This window comes from Macaca mulatta, chromosome 1, assembly GCF_049350105.2.
Source record: "Macaca mulatta isolate MMU2019108-1 chromosome 1, T2T-MMU8v2.0, whole genome shotgun sequence".
NCBI lineage: Eukaryota > Metazoa > Chordata > Mammalia > Primates > Cercopithecidae > Macaca > Macaca mulatta.
This window is the reverse complement of record NC_133406.1, coordinates 139,712,508-139,735,296: the sequence shown is the minus strand read 5'-3', so window position 1 is coordinate 139,735,296 and position 22,789 is coordinate 139,712,508. Positions and strand designations below refer to the sequence as shown.

The 22,789-nt window shown below is 42.3% G+C and overlaps 1 protein-coding gene across 1 annotated transcript; it reads left to right on the top strand.

Moving 5' to 3' along the window:
* Nucleotides 1-8,463: 8,463 nt before the first annotated feature.
* On the top strand, nucleotides 8,464-12,342 carry GPR88 (G protein-coupled receptor 88). Its single transcript, XM_015145957.3, has 2 exons — nucleotides 8,464-8,822; nucleotides 9,243-12,342. The coding sequence occupies exon 2, from the start codon at nucleotides 9,316-9,318 to the stop codon at nucleotides 10,468-10,470; it is 1,155 nt and encodes a 384-aa protein (XP_015001443.1). The 5' UTR covers nucleotides 8,464-8,822; nucleotides 9,243-9,315; the 3' UTR covers nucleotides 10,471-12,342.
* The last annotated feature ends 10,447 nt before the right edge of the window (nucleotides 12,343-22,789 follow it).

The window sequence follows — 22,789 nt, the reverse complement described above, 5'->3', positions numbered from 1 at the left end:
ACATGGTGAAGGGGTTAAGTATGTTAGTTTAGGTCTCTCTTCCTCTTCTTATAAAGCCACCAATCCCCCTCCCATGATAACTCATTCATCCATTAACCCATTAATCATGAATCCATGAATGGACTAATTCATTCACAAGGGCAGAGCCTTCATAACCCAATCCCCTCTTAAAGGCCCCATCTCTCAATATAGCTGCATTAGGGATTAAGCTTCAACATGAGTTTTGGAGAGGACAAATGTTCAAACCATGGCACTGGGATCAAGAAAGACTCCTTTGGAGGTGAAGTCTAAGCTCAGGCATGGAAGCTGAGTAGGACTAGCTGGGCAAAAGTGGGAGCACATGTGTAGGGGCAGAGAGGCAGCCAGGGGGCGAGCACGCTGTCAACAAAGATGCCTGGATGGGAAAGAGGAGAGACTGGGACACACTCAGGGATTGCAAGTGGCTGCAGCAGAGTGACAGGAGGGAGGGATGGGGCAGAGAGGTCATGTGGGACCATATGCAGGGCTGTTTCAAGGCTTCTGCAGACCTGGATACTTTTGGAGACCCCATTATACAATATATTAAACATATTAAAATACACCCCAATTCCACGTAAGTAATTTATACATAATGATGACTTTAATTGCAGGTGACTATTTAATAACATTAATTTTTAAAAAGTTTTCCTTTTGTATTTCAGAGCCAGTAATTTTTTTCCAAATAGCAGTCATTTTAAAAGGGTCTTGTAAAGCTGGTAGACTCTAGGCACTGTGCTTAAAACAAATGATAAAACAGACTTGGTTTTTGTGCCATAAGCCTGCAAATTGCATCTCTCTGCTCCAGTATCCAGTCTCATTTTCCCTGCTCTCTGGAGTTTTAGCAGGGCATGTGATCTTTTGGCTGGACAATCCATTCCTAGTTTCTTTTGCAGCAAGGAGCAGCCATGAGACCAAAGTTTTGATTGTGGAGATGTGTGCAGAAGTGATGTTTGGAATTTTCAGGTCACATTCTTAAAAAGGAAGCTGGTTGCCCTCCCTTCGCCTTTCTCCATTCCTGTGGGCTGGAATGTGGGTGTAGTAGTGGTGAAATAACTTCAGCCGTGTAGACAGGCAAAACATCAGTGTGCATCAAAGTCACCTGGAGGGCTTGTTAAAACACCGATCTCTGGATACCATCTCCAGAATTTCTGATTCAGGGGGTCGGAACCATTTCTAACAAATTCCCAAGTGATGCTGCTGCTGATCAGGGAACACACTTTGAAGACTAGTGCCCTAGGGGATGATGGAGTGGCAACAGAGGAGACACCTGGGTTTCTAGATTATCTTGTAGGGTAGATCTGCTTTCCTTTTTTAAAATTAATTAATTAATTAATTTTTATTATACTTTAAGTTCTAGGGTATATGTGCACAACATGCAGGTTTGTTACATATGTATACATGTGCCATGTTGGTGTGCTGCACCCATTAACTAGTCATTTACATTAGATATGTCTCCTAATGCTATCCCTCTCCCCTCCCCCACCCCACAACAGGCCGCAGTGTGTGATGTTCCTCTTCCTGTGTCCAAGTGATTTCATTGTTCAATTCCCACCTATGAGTGAGAACATACAGTGTTTGGTTTTCTGTCCTTGCAATAGTTTACTGAGAATGATGGTTTCCAGCTTCATACATGTCCCTACAAAGGACATGAACTCATCCTTTTTTATGGCTGCATAGTATTCCATGGTGTATATGTGCCACATTTTCTTAATCCAGTCTATCATTGATGGACATTTGGGTTGATTCCAAGTCTTTGCTATTGTGAAGAGTGCCACAATAAAGATACATGTGTGTGTGTCTTTACAGCAGCATGATTTATAATCCTTTGGGTATATACCCAGCAATGGGATGGCTGGGTCAAATAGTATTTCTATTTTTAGATCCTTGAGGAATCGCCACACTATCTTCCACAATGGTTGAAGTAGTTTAGAGTCCCACCAACAGTGTAAAAGTGTTCCTATTTCTTCACATCCTCCCCAGCACCTGTTGTTTCCTGACTTTTTAATGATTGCCATTCTAACTGGTGTGAGATGGTATCTTATTGTGGTTTTGATTTGCATTTCTCTGATGACCAGTGATGATGAACACTTTTTCATGTGTCTATTGGCTGCATAAATGTCTTCTTTTGAGAAATGTCTGTTTATATTCTTCACCCACTTGTTGATGGGATTGTTTTTTCTTGTAGATTTGTTTGAGTTCTTTGTAGATTCTGGATATTAGCCCTTTGTCAGATGAGTAGATTGCAAAAATTTTCTCCCATTCTGTAGGTTGCCTGTTCACTCTGATGATAGTTTCTTTTGCTGTGTAGAAGCTCTTTAGTTTAATTACATCCCATTTGTCCATTTTGGCTTTTGTTGCCATTGCTTTTGGTGTTTCAGACATGAAGTCCTTGCCCATGCCTGTGTCCTGAATGGTATTGCCTAGGTTTTCTTCTAGGGTTTTTATGGTTTTAGGTCTAACATTTAAGTCTTTAATCCATCTTGAATTAATTTTTGTATAAGGTGTAAGGAAGGGATCCAGTTTCAGCTTTCTACATATGGCTAGCCAGTTTTCCCAGCACCATTTATCAAATAGGGAATCCTTTCCACATTTCTTGTTTTTGTCAGGTTTGTCAAAGATCAGATGGTTGTAGATGTGTGGTGTTATTTCTGAGAGCTCTGTTCTGTTCCATTGGTCTATATCTCTGTTTTGGTACCAGTACCATGCTGTTTTGGTTACTGTAGCCTTGTAGTATAGTTTGAAGTCAGGTAGCATGATGCTTCCAGCTTTGTTCTTTTTACTTAGGATTGTCTTGGCAATATGGGCTCTTTTTTGGTTCCACATGAACTTTAAAGCAGTTTTTTCCAATTCTGTGAAGAAAGTCATTGGTAACTTGATGGGGATGGCACTGAATCTACAAATTACCTTGGGCAGTATGGCCATTTTCACGATATTGATTCTTCCTATCCATGAGTATGGAATGTTCTTCCATTTGTCTGTATCCTCCTTTATTTCATTGAGCAGTGGTTTGTAGTTCTCCCTGAAGAGGTCCTTTACATCCCTTGTAAGTTAGATTCCTAGGTATTTTATTCTCTTTGAAGCAATTGTGAATGGGAGCTCACTCATGATTTATCTCTCTGTTTGTCTGTTACTGGTGTAGTAGATCTGCTTTCTACATGGACTGCTCAGTTACCCCCATGGGAGAGAAATAAACTGTTATTTATTTTTTTGAACCACTGTCGTTTTGAATCAGTTTGTTACAACAGCTTAATCTGTAGCAGCTAAGTCATGTTCAGGAAATTAAACTTTACCAAGGGAGGCAATATTGTATAGTAGATGTACATGGGGCCAAATAACATGCATTTGAATCCCAGTTCTCCCACTTCCGAGCTGTGTGATCTTGGGCATGTTATTTAACCTTGTTGTGACTCAGTTTTCTCATCTATTAAATAGATCCAGAGGGACAAGTTTGCCTACAGCTCGTTCCCTTTCTAGACTATATCCAGTACCAGGGCCTAGAATTCCCTGCCCAGTAGCCATGAGCCAGCTTCCAAGGTCTGCATGGACTTTTCTGGCTTTGTCCTGATGGCTGACTATACCTTCCAGGTACCCTTGGTCTGAGATATTGCCAAGGGGTGGCTGTGGGACAGTGGTGTGGGTGGAACTCAGATGGGCAGGTTAGAGTGTACTACAGTAGACATGAGGCCTCTCTGGCATGTGATGACAGAGCAGAGGGTGGTGAGAGGTAGGGGTGAATTGCAGACCAGTGGCACACTCTCCAAAGAAGTCACATTCAGGTAGCACAGAACAACCCATGAGTGTGATGAGAATTCTAATTTTTTTTTTTAAAAGACACAGGGTCACGTTATGTAGCCCAGTCTGGAGTGCAGTAGTGCAATCATAGCTCCCTGCATGCTTGAATACCTGGGTTCAAGCAATCTTCCCAAGTAGCTGGAACTAAAGGTGCATACCACCATAATGGCTAAGTTTTATTTTTTGTAGAGATGAGGGTCTGGTTCTGTTGCCCAGGCTGGCCTCAAACTTCTGGCCTCAAACAATCTGCCCACATCTGCCTTACAAATTGCTGGGATTACAGGTGTGAGCTATTGTGTCTGGCCAGAGTTCTAAATTTGAGTCTGGCCCTCCAGTTGTCGTGAAAGTATATTTGTTAAGTTAGGAGAATAGAACATATTTGATAGTTTGAGAGCTGGATTTACAATTTTAAAGTATTTAGGCATTGGCAGGCAAACTTCCTTTTGAACACCTGCTCTGCCCTGTAAACTTAGGTGGCGGGTGTGTGTGGGGGGGCTGGATACCTTGTCACCCTGGCATGAGGAATAAATATAACAACAGATAAAAAATACTCAAAGCATATGGTATGTACTCGATGGCATTGAAAATGATGATGTTTATGATTCTCCTGAAATCTTAAAAAGGAAGCTGGTTGCCCTCCCTTCATCCTTCTCCATCTCTGTGGGCCGGAATGTGGATATAGTAGTGGTGAAATAACTCCTGAGGGAAATTTTATCATAATCTTGACACTAAGAAAGGACAAGATGGCACAAGAAAAATAAACCAAGTGGGCTTTACTTATGATGCAAAAATCTTTTTTTTTTTTTTTTTTGAGACGGAGTCTCGCTCTGTCGCTCAGGCTGGAGGGCAGTGGCCGGATCTCAGCTCACTGCAAGCTCCGCCTCCCAGGCTTACACCATTCTCCTGCCTCAGCCTCCCGAGTAGCTGGGACTACAGGCGCCCACCACCTCGCTCTGCTAGTTTTTTGTATTTTTTAGTAGAGACGGGGTTTCACCGTGTTAGCCAGGATGGTCTCAATCTCCTGACCTCGTGATCCGCCCGTCTCGGCCTCCTAAAGTGCTGGGATTACAGGCTTGAGCCACCGCACCTGGCCAGATGCAAAAACCTTAATAAAATATTACCAAATAGAACCCTACAGTCTATCTTTAAAAGGATAATATATTGTGACCAAATAGGGTTTATCGGAGGAATACAAAGACGATTCAACTTTTAAAAATATATCAAATGTAACCTACTACATCAACAGTTAAAAAAACATTCACTTTATATAAAAATCTCGCTAGAAATAGACAGAAATGTCTCTAACTTATAAACAATGTATCAGAAAACTATAACAAACGCCATATTTGACGGTGAATTATTAGAAACTCTAAGGTAACAATGGGGACTATCAACCAAATCAGTGACCACAGGAGAATGAGTGGGAAGAGGAGGGAGAGGGGCCAGCCGAAGGGAGAGTTCCGACACATCTGCCGCTCTGGAAAGAAGTAAGCTTGGTGGGAAAGAATCTGTGGGTGACCCATAGGCGAGAGTGGAAGGCATGGAATCAGATGAGATCAATTAGGAGGAGAGAGTAGGGTAGGAAGAGAACCAAGAAGAAAAGCCAGGAACACTGTATTAAGGGAACCATGACACTGGGGAGCCAGAGACAGAGTCTGGAAGTGAGCAGACGGAGGAACAGAAGCAAAGGGAAACCTGGAGGGAAAGGGCACTGATGAGGAGGGTGTTCTTCACAGAGTCAAAGTAAAGAGGGCAAGGATTTAGGAGTCACGATTTGCTACTGAGAGGCTTCTGCTGACCTTAGCTAAAGCTTTTTTCCGTGGAGCGGGGAGAGCTAAGGGCCGTGTGGGTGGGTATTCAATGGTAAAATCAGAAGTGGAAGCAGAAAATGAGCACTTCCACCAGGAAGGGGAAGTGAGCTGTGCGTAGGCACCACGAGAAGGAGGTGAAGTTCCAGGGGAGTTTTATGAGGTTGTGGTGAAATCAGCATTTTTGTAAGTCCGAAGGGGAGCAACCAGTGGAGAGTAGAGAGACTGACAAGAGACAACAGAAAGCAGATGACTGACGGGGCAAGTTCCTGCTGAAGGTGGGAGGAAAGAGATGCTCATAAAAGTGAATTACTGTTTCACCATGAAAAACATAAATGAAATCATTTATACTGCCATTCCTTTATTAATTCAGTAAGTATTGATTAAGTATCTACTATGTGCCAGGCACTAACCTGGTGCTGGAAATAAGATAGGAAAAATTCCCACCCTATATTGTGTAAGTTCATTAACTTAAAAAAAAAAAAGCAAAACCAAATCCAGAAACAAACACAAATTTGGCCCCTGTCAGGCCAGCGCTAAAGGAGGCATGGTCTTGGAGGAAGTGTGTGTGACCTCCAGGCACTGGAGTCCCTCAGCAGGAATGCTGCTCATCTCAAAGGCAACACAGAAAGTGGCAGCTGGGACCAAGGATCCAGAATTTGAATACCCTCCTACCACATTCTATCAGAGAGTCCTTTAGGACTATGTTAATGTGAGAGAAAAAAACTTTACTTCAATGACAAGTTTTCACTATGAATGATTAGGAGAGTCTCCCTTCTCCTGAAACATTGCTGTTGGGGACAGAATGGAAAAGACTCCTGGACATATGGCCCAGAACTACAATGCATGTTAGATAGAAGAGGTACACGCCATGTGTCATAACTAGAAAGGAGAAACGCAGGCTTGCTGGGCTTAATGCACTCACAGCCTCAATAAAGACAAATGACAATAGGCAAAAGGATGATGACAGATGCTCATTTACATCAGTAAACCTGATATCGAAACCTTCAACCCACTGAATAGCAAGTCACTGGTTCTTTTCTTTCACCTTCCCCCCGGCCCCTGCGCCAACCAATTTCATTCAGATACAGCTTAGCTGGACCAAATCTATCAAGTCATGCTTATCCTTAATCCTCATCAGAGTTCTTAAAGTCATCAACTAACCATATTGATTTAGAAATAGAACCAGAAAAGCAGAAAAGCTGTGTTTTGACCTTTTTCCTGAAACATTGCTCTTAGACACATATGACCCAGAACTACAATGCATGTTAGATAGAAGAGGTACACGCCATGTGTCGTAACTAGAGAGGAGAAATGCTAAATTCATGAAAAGGGATTCACAGACAGTTTTAACAGAAAGGGCCTTTGAAGTAATTGACTGGGATCTTATTTGACAGGATGAAAATAATCAATCACAAGGCTACCTGACGGATGCTCAGCTTAGTATCTGGGTGCACTGCAACCCCACCTAACATTTTTTTCTATTATGCCATGTAACCATATTCCCATATTGAGTTACATTTTCAAATACATGACTTTTCCAGTGAATAATTGAGAGAATTCCTTTTCTGAAAAACTGCCCACATGGAATGGATAAATGAGCGCTTGCACCAAAGAAGATGCCAACATCAGACTGCAAATCTCTAAGACAGACTTAAGACAAAAAGTTCTGAAGTGAAAAGTCATCTTTGTTCACACTGTGGATTATTCAGGTTTCTTGCTTTCCCCTGAGACACATTTTTAAAAACTGACTTTATTTTTTAGAGCAATTTTAGATTCATGGCAAATTTGAGTGAAAGATACAGAGATTTCCCGTGTACTCCCTGCCCCTTGCATACATAGCCTCTCCCATTATCAAAATCCCCCACCAGAGTGGTTCATCTGTTACAATTGAATGTACAACTGACACATCATTCCCCAAAGTCCATAGCTTACACTGCTGTTTCACATTCTACCACTTTGGACAAATTTATGAGGACACAGATCCACTATTATGGTATCATATAGAGTATTCCACTGTCCTAAGAATCTTCCGTGATCATCTATTCATTCCTCCTTTCTCCCAAACTCGGGCAACCACTGGTCTTTTTAACTGTCTCCATAGTTTTGCCTTCTCGAGAATGTCATGGTTGGTAACATATGGTATGTAGCCCTTTCTGGTTGGCTTTTGTTACTTAGTGATACACGCTTAAGGTTCCTTCATATCTTTTCGTGGCTGGACAGCTCATTTCTTTTTAGCATTGGATAATATTCCATTGTCTAGATGTACCACTGACATCTACCTTAAATCTTTTGCCCATTTCATTTTTACCCTCTAACCGTTTCATTACTAAAACACAAAACAAACTCTGGAAAGGAGTTTGTTGATGAGAAAACACTGAAAGTACGATTTAAATTGAGGAATGGAGATTTTCTGTGGATAATTATCTGTGTTCCACTTTACCAAAGAAAACATGAATTTCAAGTAGTGCATAAAGTAACTCTCCTTAAAAAATGTGGGAATAAAGAAATCAGTCCTGGGTACTGGGAATATAGTTATCTCTCAGAAAAATCTTGCCCACAAAATGCATCAGACTGAGATGAAATACTCTAGGGTATATTAAATTTTATTCTAATATTGAAGGGAGAAAAAAAAGGAAGGAAAGAAAAATGAAGCAGGATGAAAAATAAGGTGATTGAGAGAGAGAAAAGACAGAGAAACTTGTTAACTACAGGACTTTCTGAGCAAGATATTTTTCTTCCTTTTACAAGTTAGAAGCTATTGAATAATTCATGCCAAGCGTGGAAAGGCTGTCTTTTCCCTGGGTGATGTATAACTAAGCAGGAGAGAGCTTCGAGTGGGTTCACCACATCAGCCACCACTCTTGCCTCTGAGCACAGGGTGCTCTCCTCTTGAGCTCAGCTTCTGCTTTTGCAGCCAAGCATTCTTGCTGCTGCTGCCTGCCTGCCCACCCGCCTGGGCTTGCAGCCCGCCACTTTACTTTCTCCAGCCCTGATACCAGCTGAAAGTCTCCCTGCAGCTGCTAGTTCCTGTCCAGGACCATGTGTGTGGATGCTGCTTGGGAGAAGTGGGCACTTGCTCCTGGCACTGATCCCAGTTGAGTTTCTCCTGTTGATTTCTGGACCACTGATGCTGTTGCAGAGGAGGTATTTTCTGGCATCCCTCCCTCTGAGACACCGGCTAAGGACCAGCCCAAACGCAAGGTACCCTTCATCTCTTTTCCATGGGATTTTCCCCAGCTGGGATATCTCTGCTTTCTCCTGGAACTAGGTCCTCCTGCTGGCAATATTTCTCTCTCTCTCTCTCTCTCTCTCTCTCTCTCTCTCTCTCTCTCTCTCTCTCTCTTTCTCTCTCTCTCTCTCTCTGTGTGTGTGTGTGTGTTGAGGGAGAAAAGGAGACTGTTTTGGGTATTGCTCTGTCCTAGGGCTTCCCCAATGCCTCCTGAATGCAATGCAAAGTGGCCTTTTCCCTGGCTCTGGAGACATTTCCGAGGCAGGCACCTGTCATCTGCCACCCCCGTCCTCCTCGAGCTCCCTTTCTCCCCCTCCCCCAGCCCATTATTCTGCTTCAGCCTTTTGTGTCGGTGGCAGAGGGCTGAAGGGTTGTCTTTGCCCTTCTGGCAGGCAGGAAAGTGTCAGGATGGACCGAGCTGCCGGAAGCCGACGCTAGCGAGGGAGGTGTGAAGAGTTGGCCAGAATGACCAACTCCTCCTCCACATCCACCTCCTCCACCACCGGGGGCTCGCTGCTGCTGCTCTGCGAGGAAGAGGAGTCGTGGGCGGGCCGGCGCATCCCAGTGTCACTCCTGTATTCGGGCCTGGCCATCGGGGGCACGCTGGCCAACGGCATGGTCATCTATCTCGTGTCGTCCTTCCGAAAGCTGCAGACCACCAGCAACGCCTTCATCGTGAACGGCTGCGCCGCCGACCTCAGCGTCTGCGCCCTCTGGATGCCGCAAGAGGCGGTGCTCGGGCTCCTGCCCGCCGGCTCTGCGGAGCCCCCCGCGGACTGGGACGGCGCTGGGGGCAGCTACCGCTTGCTACGGGGTGGGCTGCTGGGCCTCGGACTCACGGTGTCCCTCCTCTCCCATTGCCTCGTGGCCCTGAACCGCTACCTGCTCATCACCCGGGCGCCCGCCACCTACCAGGCGCTGTACCAGAGGCGCCACACGGCGGGCATGCTGGCGCTGTCCTGGGCGCTCGCCCTGGGCCTCGTGCTGCTGCTCCCGCCCTGGGCACCGCGGCCCGGCGCCACGCCACCGCGCGTCCACTACCCGGCGCTGCTGGCCGCCGCGGCTCTGCTGGCGCAGACGGCGCTGCTGCTGCACTGCTACCTGGGCATCGTGCGCCGCGTGCGTGTCAGCGTCAAGCGGGTCAGCGTGCTCAACTTCCACCTGCTGCACCAGTTGCCCGGCTGCGCCGCCGCCGCCGCCGCCTTTCCGGGCGCCCAGCACGCGCCGGGTCCCGGTGGCGCCGCGCACCCGGCGCAAGCCCAGCCCCTGCCTCCGGCTCTGCACCCGCGGCGGGCACAGCGGCGTCTCAGCGGCCTGTCGGTGCTGCTGCTCTGCTGCGTCTTCCTGCTGGCCACGCAGCCGCTGGTGTGGGTGAGCCTGGCCAGCGGCTTCTCGCTGCCGGTGCCCTGGGGAGTGCAGGCGGCCAGCTGGCTCCTGTGCTGCGCCCTGTCAGCGCTCAACCCGCTGCTCTACACGTGGAGGAACGAGGAGTTCCGCCGCTCCGTGCGCTCAGTCCTGCCGGGCGTCGGCGACGCGGCGGCCGCTGCGGTTGCCGCCACGGCCGTGCCCGCAGTGTCCCAGGCGCAACTGGGCACCCGCGCCGCGGGCCAGCACTGGTAACCTAGCCGGGGCCCGAGGGAAGCGGAGATCCCCGGCTTCCAACGTCCCTGGTCACCGTCGCCTCCTTCCCTCCTAAGGCATCCCCTGCCAGAACGAAGACTCCCGCCGCGAAGCCCAGTAGATCAGGGGAAAATGTGACCTTCGACCCCAGCGGGCTACCTGAACCAAGGCCTCTCCCTAAGTGGGACGCCCGACGTCAGTTTGGACGGCCACCTGATTTTTACCCTTTGTTTCTGTGTTTTAGAGAAATCCTAAATCAAAACACCAGGGACTTCAAGAACTTGCAAACTGGCGTTTTAAAATAACCGGTTAATTTATTTCGACATAGTTTGTTTTTGAAAAAGAGCTTTCATAATGTATAACCCTTCCCTCTTTCATCGTCTTATATATGAAGCGCCTTGAGTGTGCATGAGCCAAAGGAAATAACATTGAAGAAGGAAAACAATATGTAGAAAGTATTTTAGAAAGTAACCTGTCTTTGATGATGCTTCTCTTATCATTTAGTTTTTGTATATTAACCTGGAGCAGTGAAGCCCTAGGTGTGCCCACCAGTATGAGTTGCCATTAAGACCTCAAGCCCTTTATTCTTAAAAGGGTTTTTAATAAAGTCTTTCTCAAATGAGGTAGAATCTTAGCCAGTGAGAAAAAAAAAATTATTTTATGCTCCTTTTGTTGCACTCCTAAGACTGAAAATTGGCGTTGAGTGTTAAAGTGAAAATTTTCCAGTTTGATAATTGATGGTCGGAGTCAGCACTGGAATTTTGAAAACAAATAAGGTGATTATCTATTTTAGGTACCATTTCACATTTTCTATAGCATGCACACTTGTTGCTACCCTCATTTTGTAACCAATTTATTTGCCTTATGAATGTGATTGCAGCTTTGAACATTCTGTACTATAATGGTTGCTAAGAAGAATAAGTCCTTCTGTTTTCTCTTTAACATTTAAAATATCTCAATGCACATGATATAATTAAACACTAATAATACCATGACTGCATAGCTAATATTAGCTGCTATTGCATGCTCCTAGATGCTAGAACTTATTGGGCATGTGGTATACTAAAGCGATACCCGTTAGACAAGGACATTTTACTTCTTCCAGACACCAGAAGAAATGGCCTTCAATTATTTGAAAAGAGACACAGACACCTCTGGCTACCTAGAGTTCTTCCTGTCTTGACCCAATTTATGAGAAAGCTCCCAGTTGGGACTTTAGCTCACAAATGGAATCACAGTCAGGATGGATCAGTAATATGGTTTGGCTCAGCAAAGCCAGCTGTGCTCTTTTAGGGTTTAAACAAGCCACACGTTAGAAAGCAACACTGTTTTTATGTAGTTCATATATATTACCATGACATTTAACATTAATATTGTGTATGTTGAAGGAGGTATGATAAACTCAGTCATATATAGTGAACAATTCAAATGGGAAAATATTCTAAAACATATTATTTGAGATTTGTCATATTCATCTTTGGTTTACTAAGTTTACTTAGAAATATTTGAAAGGCAAAATTGTGTGAAATCACCTTATCAAATTAAAATGGGAGGAAAGTAATTTTAATAATCATATGTCAGCATTCTGACTACTCACCACATAAAATCTGGGCCCAAACAGCCTCAGTTAACTGCATAATTCAGGAACAAAACCAGCTTGCTTTGTTGCACACCTGGGTAATTTAAGCCAGGATATTAGGACCACTTGTTGTACATTTGAATAATTATGGAAGTTGGGACAAATATGTTCACCACCAACAATCAGCTGTCATTTTATTAATCTATCCCTTTTGTGCATGCACCATTTCTCTCTTACTAAGGTTTCATCTGTTCACATTTTCCTTGATTCAAATATTAAAGTTCAGACAACCATTCTGAGTTTTTTTTCTTCTGTCTCTGGTTTCCTTGCACACCTCCTTGAGAACATTATAACAGAGGATATGGTATTCCAAAGCACTAGTGATGAAAGTAACTTCTTCTTGCTGGCTTTATCTAATTTTAGTTTCTAAAATTATTTCTACTTTATATAATGAAATAAGGCCCACATACCAGCATTAAAGAGAAATAGGTAAGATTTCCTTTCTGTAAGTGTTGGGGAATAGGTTACAACAACAACAGAGAACTGAGAATTTTCCTTTTGGGGCAGGGCTGGAGCGGGGATGCTTTTCTAAGTCTCTGTCAAAAAGGTCTTCTTTTAATTAGACCTTTATCTCTGTTTCTCACTGTAAGTGGCTGTGAATGACTTCCCCCGCTATTCCTATGAACATCTGCCACACATATGAAGTCAGCTTTCCAAGTGTATACCCGGTATCTTGCAATGTTTCTGGCTAGCACTGAGAGTCATCTTATACTGGCTCCATGCCATATGGGAGACCTACTTTAGCTTAATTTACTGATAATTAACTCCACAGGACTGATTCACTTTTAATTTCAAGGTAGTAATGATGTGTCTAAAAATGGTTTACCAGGGCACTAGCTGTGAGTGTTGGAGTTACTGGTTTTACAAATTAGCAGAGATCGTGGTTTTGTTCAAATGAAACCACATATTATCCACTCAGGAATAAAAAAAATCCTAATTGCTGTCGTGGGCTGCCCTATTTTGCTTTTTCTGCTTTTTTCTCCCTTTAGATATATGCCTGTTAAGACATATAGCACCCGCCCGTCTCCCCCTTGCATTTTAAATGGCTAAATTCTAGGATGTAATAGGTATTACCCTTAGCACTTTCCTTCTTCCAAATTGTAGTCTGTTAATAAACAAGACTTGTTTTTCACAACAGCATCCACAGGTGATCTTTGTTTTAAACAGGACAGGGAGAGTTCCAAGATCAGACAAGTTTTCCTGTGTCTCAGAATTATGGGGAAAGATTTCTACAATGGGGGTATTGTTGTTGTTGTTGTTGTTGTTTTTCAGGAGGACCCAGTTGGAGGGTAGAGTGGGGCTGAGGAAGGCGGAAGGGGCTTATTTTAATCCGCACATACAGAAAGTCCTTGAAAAAATCAGCTTACCAATGGAACGTCGGTTTGCTTTAAACTCATGGGCAGTGCAACTTTGTTTTTCTGATAATAACCACATCGGTCAACTTCACTGTCTCATGTGTGACCTTCATTCTGTCTCCCAGCATTCAGACAGTGCTCATCTGGATCTTTAGTAGTGCTAGGAGCTGACTTGACAAAGGACATCAGTGGCATAAATTAAATTCAAGAACACTGAGAAAAATTGTAGATATCCCCTACTTTTGAGTCCTGTCCTTAAAGTTTGTGGTAGCCGGGCCAAGAGTGGAGCTCCAGATGGCGCTCTCAGTCTGCAGGAACAAGGAGGAGGGACCCTTTCTTCCCCCCTCCCTTTTAACATCGCAAGGGTCCTCATGCATAGGTGCATGATTCAGCCCACAATTCCAAGTTCTGCCTACATCATTCCCTCATCTAGCCACCTTGCCCACTTCTGGGAGCTCATGGTGCACAAACAGGGGCCAGAGCATGCCCTGGGAGTGGCCTCGAGCCATTTGGGCGTGGAATTCCTGGGTTCCAAGTACCGGCTCCTGTTGAGGGAGGCACAGGCTCTGAGTGGGCACATTTCATTGGGACTTCTTTGCCTTTGGGAAGGGTAGCCAGAAAAGGGCAGAAGCAGAGTTTTTAAGGCCTGAGACCCAGGCTGGGTTCCCACATTATCTAAAGGCAATACTGCTTTCAATACTGCTTGCACATAGACCCTCTCGGGGCATCCTTTCCTAGCCCCTCCCATCTTCAGGGACTCCTTAAACAGGTGCCACACAATGAGTTTGCCCAGATACTTAATCGTATCCTGCCTAATGCAATAGTTGAGGAGGATGGTGAGGAGGGAGTAGGATGGATTTATATAAAACAAGAAGTTGGATATTGATGATTGTGGAAGGAGAGTGATGAGTACATGGGGATGCATTGCATAGTTTTCTCTACTTTTGTGGTGTATCTTTGAAATTTGTCATAATGATAAGTTAAAAAAAGTGAAGCTAAACTAAAAAAAAAGATAAAGAAGAAAGGAGAAAAGTAAAGAAAGAAAAGAAACTAACATTCCTATGGTCACAGAATGATTAAATGGAGGGGCTGGGATTCAAATCTTTGACTCCAGAGCATGAAGCTGTAAATACTGGGCTGTAGGATAAAATAAGAATTTTAAAGTCAAGAGTAAAATTCTCTCCATGATGTGCCCATTCCCTAACTTCCCAAATCCATCTTTCCCGTACGTACTTGCATCCTTGGCTGGTTGATGTGTACACTACCTTTGAAATGTGGCCCATGTTCTGCGTCTGAGCCTTGGGGTATCCAAAGACATTCCTGGGATGTCTTAACTTTTCGTCGCTTATCCGGGCTCCATCCTGCTTTCCAGGAAGACTCATTTAGTTTCTGTCTCCTCATTAGAGCTCCCACCACAACCATAAGCTCTGCCTCCAAAGAACTGCCTGTACCACTTTGTTCTGACCACATATCCACTTCTCCTATTATCTCTTTCTCAATGTACATGTCTTGTCTTCAAAAACAGATAGGAAAAGGTTTTTTGTTTTGTTTTCATTTTTCAATTCCTTTGACTTTTAAGGGCAAATACTATCTTCTATCTTTGTGTCACCAGTTCTCTGAAATATACCATATATTTAATATACATGTATAGTTGAAGACAGTAATTTTAAAAGGAAAGGTTTGGTCCTTTCCCTTGAATGTTTATTTTTCTCTTAGTGAATTAGACCCAAGAATAAATCCTAGCTCCCACCTTATATCTTACCAAAGGATATTCCAGAGTAATACCGTGTGGGATTATCAGCCGGGCATATAAGTCACTTGCTGTTGGTGCTGTCAGTGATGGTGATTTGCCAGAATGCTGGGAGAAATAACTATGGGAATGTCTTTTTGTGTTTTTTTTTTTTTTTTTTTTTTTTTTTTTTTTTTTTTTTTTTTGAGATGGAGTTTCGCTCTGTTGCCCAGGCTGGAGTGCAGTGGCCAGATCTCAGCTCACTGCAAGCTCCGCCTCCCGGGTTCATGCCATTCTCCTGCCTCAGCCTCCCAAGTAGCTGGGACTACAGGCGCCCGCCACCTTGCCCGGCTAGTTTTTTGTACTTTTTAGTGGAGACGGGGTTTCACCATATTAACCAGGATGGTCTCGATCTCCTGACCTCGTGATCCGCCCGTCTCGGCCTCCCAAAGTGCTGGGATTACAGGCTTGAGCCACCGCGCCCGGCCTGGAATGTCTTTTGTCTTTACAATTCTTTGTCACTTCAAAGCCTGATCGGCCTGAAAAAAGTACTAGAGATCATCTGGCTCCTTGCTATTTTTATTAGATAGAAAGTGCTTTAATTTTTAATCTTTCCTGGTATAAATTAGGCTCCTTTACCATTTTTCTATTTTCAGGGAGTAGAAAAGTATGTAGTATCCTTCGTATCGTAATGCTGTAACAGATACTCTGCTTTTAGCTAAATGAAAGTTCTATGAAATATTGGCATGGTTGAATCTGCAATTACTACAAAAATTTGCCCTTGTGAAAGTTTTATTTTTAAAGTGACATTATTTTTTCTACCTGAAGATTAAAGTCCGTTTTCCTAGAAAAGTTGTAAAGTACAGAAACATAAAAAGATACCATCCAAAGTTCCACTTCCCAAAGACAATCACCCTTGACATTTTGCTGTATTCACCTACTCTTTTTACTCTTTCCTATGTAAACTTAATTGTACATAATTATGATCAGAAATTATATGCTGACATATGTATTTTTATGTGTGTGTGTATACTCACCTATATAAAAACAGTGTAAGCTAATGAAGATGTTACAAAGTGGGGCCTAGGGACAGATAGTATTTGCCACTAGTGCTCATAAAAATTAGAATATGTTCAGCTACAAATAACAAACTACCTAACTGAAAATGCTTTAAACACCGATGACATTTAAATGTGACACGAAAGAAGTCTGGAGGTAGATGCTTTCAGAATTTGATTAGTAGCATAATGACTAGCAACAAGTAGCCTAACGGTTGTAGGTTGACCAGCTGTCACTAGTGCAAGTGGAGAGGGGAGGAGGGAGAGACCACATCTCTTGCCTTCAAAACCTTGTTAAATTAGTTCCACCCTGTTGAAAGACTTGGACTAATGGCTACTTTCTATTTACTAGGTAACTCACTTGACCTCCAAGGGGTAAATTAAAACATGGGGCAAGTGGGCACAGTGGCTCACGCCGGTAATCCTAGCACTCTGGGGGGCCAAGGCAGGTGGATCAGTTGAGGTCAGGAGTTCAAAACCAACCTGGCCAACATGGTGAAGTCCCATCTTTACTAAAAATACAAAAAATTACCGGAGTGTGGTGGCGCACGCCTGTAATCCCAGCTACTCAGCCTTTCAGAAGGCTGAGGCAGGTGAATCGCTTGAACCTGGGTGGTGGAGGTTGCAGTGAGCTGAAATCCCGCCACTGCACTCCAGCCTGGGAAATAGAGTGAGACTCTGTCTCAAAAACAAAAACAAACAATCAAAAACAAAAATGAAAAAACCATGGGACAAGAAGCCAGGGGTGTGAAGCAAAAATTCCTCTTCGTGGAGACCAGACAAGTGAGGAAATGTCATTTTCCTCTCAAAAGACAGACCCTGTGATTTTGAACCAGGATGCGGTCAGGAGTGGCAGGCTGACTTATGGTGGAGGGACTCAGATGAGCCATGGACCTGCTTTTCTATCCAGTTTTATCAGGGGAAATTCCTCTCAGTTTTTGGCCATAGGTAAACTGCCAGTTGTATCAGGGAGCTTTGCCCAGTTATCATTTAAAATAGACCCTAAGTGCACACTTAAGCTACACACAAGTGTAGTCTCCAGATCTGGGAAATAATAATTTTGGTCATATTTAAAGTGTAATTGAAAAAGGAGATGATGAGCTTGGAGAAGAGAAGACTAAATGGAAAAATGAAGTTATTTTCAAATATTTGAAAGACTGGCAAGTGGAATAATAATGCTGGCTTCCATTTGTTGATAACATACTATGTGTCAGACACTGGGCTGTGCACTTTATGTACATTACCTCATCAAACTGTACAACAACCCTATAAGAGAGATACTATGATTTCAGTTTTATAGTCAAAAATCTTATTTTTTTTGAAGCTAGACTTGCCCAATGTCACTGGCAAGGGAAAGAGATGATAGTCAAGCTCAAGTCCAGCTGACTCAAAAGCCCGGGCTTGTGAACACATCAAACTAGAGAAGAGGGGGGAAAGGTGTGGTGTGAAGTTCAAAAAGCAAAATTTGGCCAGGCACAATGGTTCATGCCTGTAATCCCAGCACTTTGGGAGGTCAAGGTGGAAGGATTATTTGAGGCCAGGAGTTCAAGACCAGCCTGAGCAACATAGTGAGACCCCATCTTTACCCCCCCCCAAAAAAATACAAAAATTAGCTGAGAGTAGGGGCATACCCTGTATTCCTAGCTATTGCTTGAGCCCACGAGTTCGAGGTTGCTGTGAGCTATGATCACCTCATTGCACTCCAGCCTGAGTGACAGAGTAAGATCCAGTGTCTTAAAATAATAATAATAATAAAAGCAATTTTTAACTCAGTGGGTAGGAGACAGATTTCAGCTTAATTTGAGAAATAACTTTATAGATGCTGAAAATACTACGGGCTGTCTCAGGAGATTGTGACTTCCTCAATGTTTAGGAAATTTAAGTAGGATGTGGAGGATTAACTCTGGAAAGCATGTTTATATTATGTGGGAAATTTCTCCAGATTAATTCTGAGATGTCTTTCAAGTCTAATTTCTATAATTGTAAAATATTTCTTCTTCGCTTGGAGGTGACAAAATCTTTCTTGCCCAAGGGCTATAACACTTCAAATGATTAGCCAGAAGTACGCTTGGCAAAAACCTTACTGATACCACGCAATAGGAAAGCAAGCCTAGGTGACTAGGGATGTCCCTCCTTGGGCATGGGAATATAAATATACCATATTCTTAGTGCTGTTTTCCCCTTTCTACTTATCCCTGTTAATATCCCTTTTGTTCCGGCCTCATCCCCAAACCTTTCATGGAATATAGGCTGAAAGAAGTCCATTTTGCTTAGATTTTCTCAAGCTAAATATTGAGGACTGCTGTGCTACCTGATTAACTTAAAACTTTTATAAGTATAACACTTTTAATGACTTTGATGGAGTTGAACAGATTTCACAGAACACTGCTTAGATGAGAAATAAGCTATGACTGGCTTCCATGTGAATGTTACCTTTGATGAAAATTGTTCCTGGCGAAGTTTTTCTGGTGAGATAAAGTCCCAAGCAGATCTTAGCCAAAGCCTACTTATTTGTACGTTCAGAAATGGTAGAGCACGATGACAGTCTAGCTCTTCCCAATGTTTTGACACATGAGAGATAGATTGATATACTACAAGTTACCAATATAAAAGCCTAGCGCAGAGATATTTTGGATTTGTTGAAGACCTATAATTGAGTCTGGTGTATGTAAACCTAAAATCTTCAGTCTCTGCATTTTCCAATTTACTTGAATAAAAATTTTGAAACCCCTCAATTTATAAGAACAAAAATATGGAAATGATTCCATTGACCTTGTTTTACTAGAAGTGAGTACAGTCTTCTTTATTATCTTTATCATTGTTATTGTCATTGTCATTATTGTCATTATCATCATCATCATCATCCTCATCAAAAATGTTCACCAACAGCTGAGTGCAGAGCACTGTTATATATAAGTTGGCTTTTGCTGCTTAACAAAGTATCCCAAAACATGGACTGAAAATAACAATCATTGATTAGCTCATGGTTGTATGGGTTAGCAATTTGAATGGGGTCATATGGGTGGTTCTTCCACTGGTCTCCCACTCATGATTCTGCACTCAGCTGGTGGTCCATGGTCCACATACCTGCCTGGCATTTCACTGGCTGTTGACTGGACTAGCACTTGAACAGTTGTGCTAGCCCAGGCTTACTTACATGATGGTGGTCTCATAGTCAAGTTTCTCCTTCTGCTACATTTGCTAATGTGAATTGGCCAAAGCAAGTCATAGGGCCGACCCAGATTTGAGGGATACAAAAATATACTCCACCTTTTTGTAAGAATATCTTCAAAGTCACATTGCAAGAGCGGATTCAGGGAAGGAAAGGATTTTTGGCCATTTTTACATCCTTGTCCTTATGGGTCTTACAATGTCATTATGGAGATAGAACAGAGGAGTGAACAGATAACTAGCTGCTCTAAGTATTTGTGCCTATAAGGTAGAACATAGGAAGAGATCAGTGAAGTCTGAATTGCTTCACAGAGAATGTAGGATTTAATGTAGAAGAGGTAAGAGCATTGTAAACACAGAGAAAGGAGCAGAGATACTGTATCAATTTTTTATTGCTGGTATAAAAAATTGCCAGGAACTTGGTGACTTAAAATAACACCAATTCATTATTTTACAGTTCAGTAGATCAGAAAGCTAAAATAAAAATTTTGGAAGGCTGGGTTCCTTTCTGGAGGCTGAAGTGGTGAATCCATTTCTTCTTTATTTGAGTTGAGAATTTATCCCCTCGCAACAGTAGGACTCAGGTCTATGTTTTTTTTGCTGACTATAGACTGAGACCCATTCCCAGCTCTAGTGGTGCTTTAATTACTGTGCTTTTGAGATCTTACCAAAAAAAATCTTTGCTCAGACCAATGTCCTAGTCCTAGAGTGTTTTACCAATGTTTTCTTCTAGTAGTTTCATAGTTTGAGGTCTTAGATTTAAACATTTAATCCATTTTGATGTGATTGTTACACACAGCAAGAGATGAGGTTTAGTTTTATCCTTCTGCATATGGATATCCAGTTTCGCCAGCACCATGTAAGAGACTGCCTTTGGCCGGTCATGGTGGCTCAGGCCTATAACCCCAGCACTTTGGGAGGCTGAGGCAAGCGGATCTGATCACAAGGTTAAGAGATTGAGACCATCCCGGCCAACATGGTGAAACCCTGTCTCTACTAAAAATACAAAAATTAGCTGGGCATGGTGGCACATACCTGTAATCCCAGCTACTTGGGAAGCTGAGGTAGGAGAATCACTTGAATCCAGGAGGCAGAGGTTGCAGAGAGCCAAGATTGCGCCATTGCACTCCACCCTGGGCAACAAGAGTGAAACTTCAACTCAAAAAAAAAAAAAAAGAAAAGACTGTCCTTTTCCCAATGTATGTTTTTGATGTCTTTGTCAAAAATGAGTTGGCTGGAAATGCATAAATTTATTTCTGGGTTCTCTATTCTGATCCATTGGTCTATGTGTCTGTCTTCATGCCAGTACCAAACTGCTTTTGTTACTATAGCTTTGTAGTATAATTTGAAGTCAGATAATGTGATCAGTTTTGTTTTTTGGTTAAGACTGCTTTGGCTGTTCTGGGTCTTTTGTGGTTCCATAAAAATTTTAGGATAATTTTTTCTACTTCTGTGAAGAATGTCATTGGTATTTGATAGGGATTGCATTAAGTCTGTAGATTGCTTTGGGTAGTATGAACATGTTAACAATATTGATTCATCCGATTCATGAACATGGGATATCTTTCCATTGATTTGTGTCCTCTTCAGTCTGTCTTTCTCTTTCTTTCCTTCTTTCTTTCTTTTTCTTTCCTCTTTCTTTCTTTCTTTCTTTCTTTCTTTCTTTCTTTCTTTCTTTCTTTCTTTCTTTCTTTCTTTCTTTCTTTCTTTCTTTCTTTCTTTCTCTCCTTCTTTCTTTTCTTTCTTTCTTTTTTTCCTAGATAGGTTCTCACTCTGTCACCCAGGCTGTAGTGCAATCGCATGATCATGACTCACTGAAGCCTAGACCTCCTGGGCTCAAGCAATCCCCTCACCTCAACATGCTGAGTAGCTGGGACTAAAGGTGCATGCCACTACACTTGCTTAATTTTAAATTTTTGGTAGAGATGGCGTTTCACTATATTGCCCAGGCTGGTCTTGAACTTCTGGGCTCAGTTGATCCTCCTGACTTGGCCTACTAAAGTGTTGAGATTATAGGCATGAGCTACAGCACCCAGCCTCTTCAATTTCTTTAATCAATCTCTTATAGTTTTTCTCATAGAGATCTTTCTCTCTTTAACCCTTTTCTGTTTAGAAAAAAAGTGCAGCTTGCTGCCAGTGCTCACTTAATTTTACATAAACACTCTCTTTGAGGCTGAAGCAAATTGGACTGATTTTCAATGTGAAAATAAAATATAAAAACTGTTCTTGCAGTTATTTCTAAACATAACTATGTCAGAATTGTCCATTTTGAAAAAATCAGATTCATCAAATGAATCTTCAACCAACAACTGTTCAAGAACAGTGTTAACATCATGTGTAGGAAAGCTAAGTTTTTCTAGGATTTGACATTTGCAGCAATCGAGAATTACTATCTTTTGTAAATGGAAATACCACTACTAAAACAAGAATGCTATAAATAAAATGATGTCTTTTGTTTTGAAATTTGATATACTAGAGTGATGCAAAAATAATAATAAAAGAGACATTTTGTGGCAAAGTTATCTCTGGTAAACACTGCAGCCACATACACCACCAGCAAGTATTCTCAGGGTGAATGAAAAAAAGTTAAATAAGTTTATTTATAAATAGTTTGTTTTATTTGTTGATATTATAAATGGGATTACTTTCTGGGTTTCTTTCCCAGATTGTTTGCTCTTGGCATATGGAAATGCTACTGATTTCTGTATGTTGATTTTGTATCTTGCAACTTTACTGACTTTATCAGTTCTCATAGTTTTTTGGTGGAGTTTTGAGGTTTTTCTAAATATAAGGTCATGTCATCTGTAAACAAGGATAATTTTATATCTTGTTTTCCAGTTTGGATGCTCTTTATTTCTTTCTCTTGTCTAAATGATCTGGCTAGGACTTCAAGTACTAGGTTGAATAAAAGCAGTGAAAGTGGGCATCCTTGTCTTTGTCTTGCTCCAGATCTTAGAGGAAAGGCTTTCAGTTTTTCCCCATTCAGTATGGTGCCAGCTGTGAGTTTGCTGTATATGGCTTTTATTATGTTGAGGTATGCTTCTTTTATACCCAGTTTGATGAGAGTTTTTATTATGAAGGGATTTTGAATTTTATCAAATGCTTTTTCAGCATCTATTAAGATAGTAATATGGTTTATGTTCTTCATTCTATGAATGCAATGTATCACATTTATGATTTGCATACGTTGAACCATCCTTGCATGCCTGGAATAAATCTCACTTGGTCATGATGAATGGTCTTTAAAATACGTTGTTGAATTTGGTTTGCTAGTATTTTTGTGGATGATTTTTGAAGCTAAGTCCATTAGAGATATTGGTCTGTGGTTTTCTTTTTTTGTTGTGTCTATCTTGTTTTGGTATCAAGG

What these genes read in the sequence shown, in the direction of transcription:
- GPR88 (XM_015145957.3), top strand. Translation starts at nt 9,316, where the DNA reads ATGACCAACTCCTCCTCCACATCCACCTCCTCCACCACCGGGGGCTCG.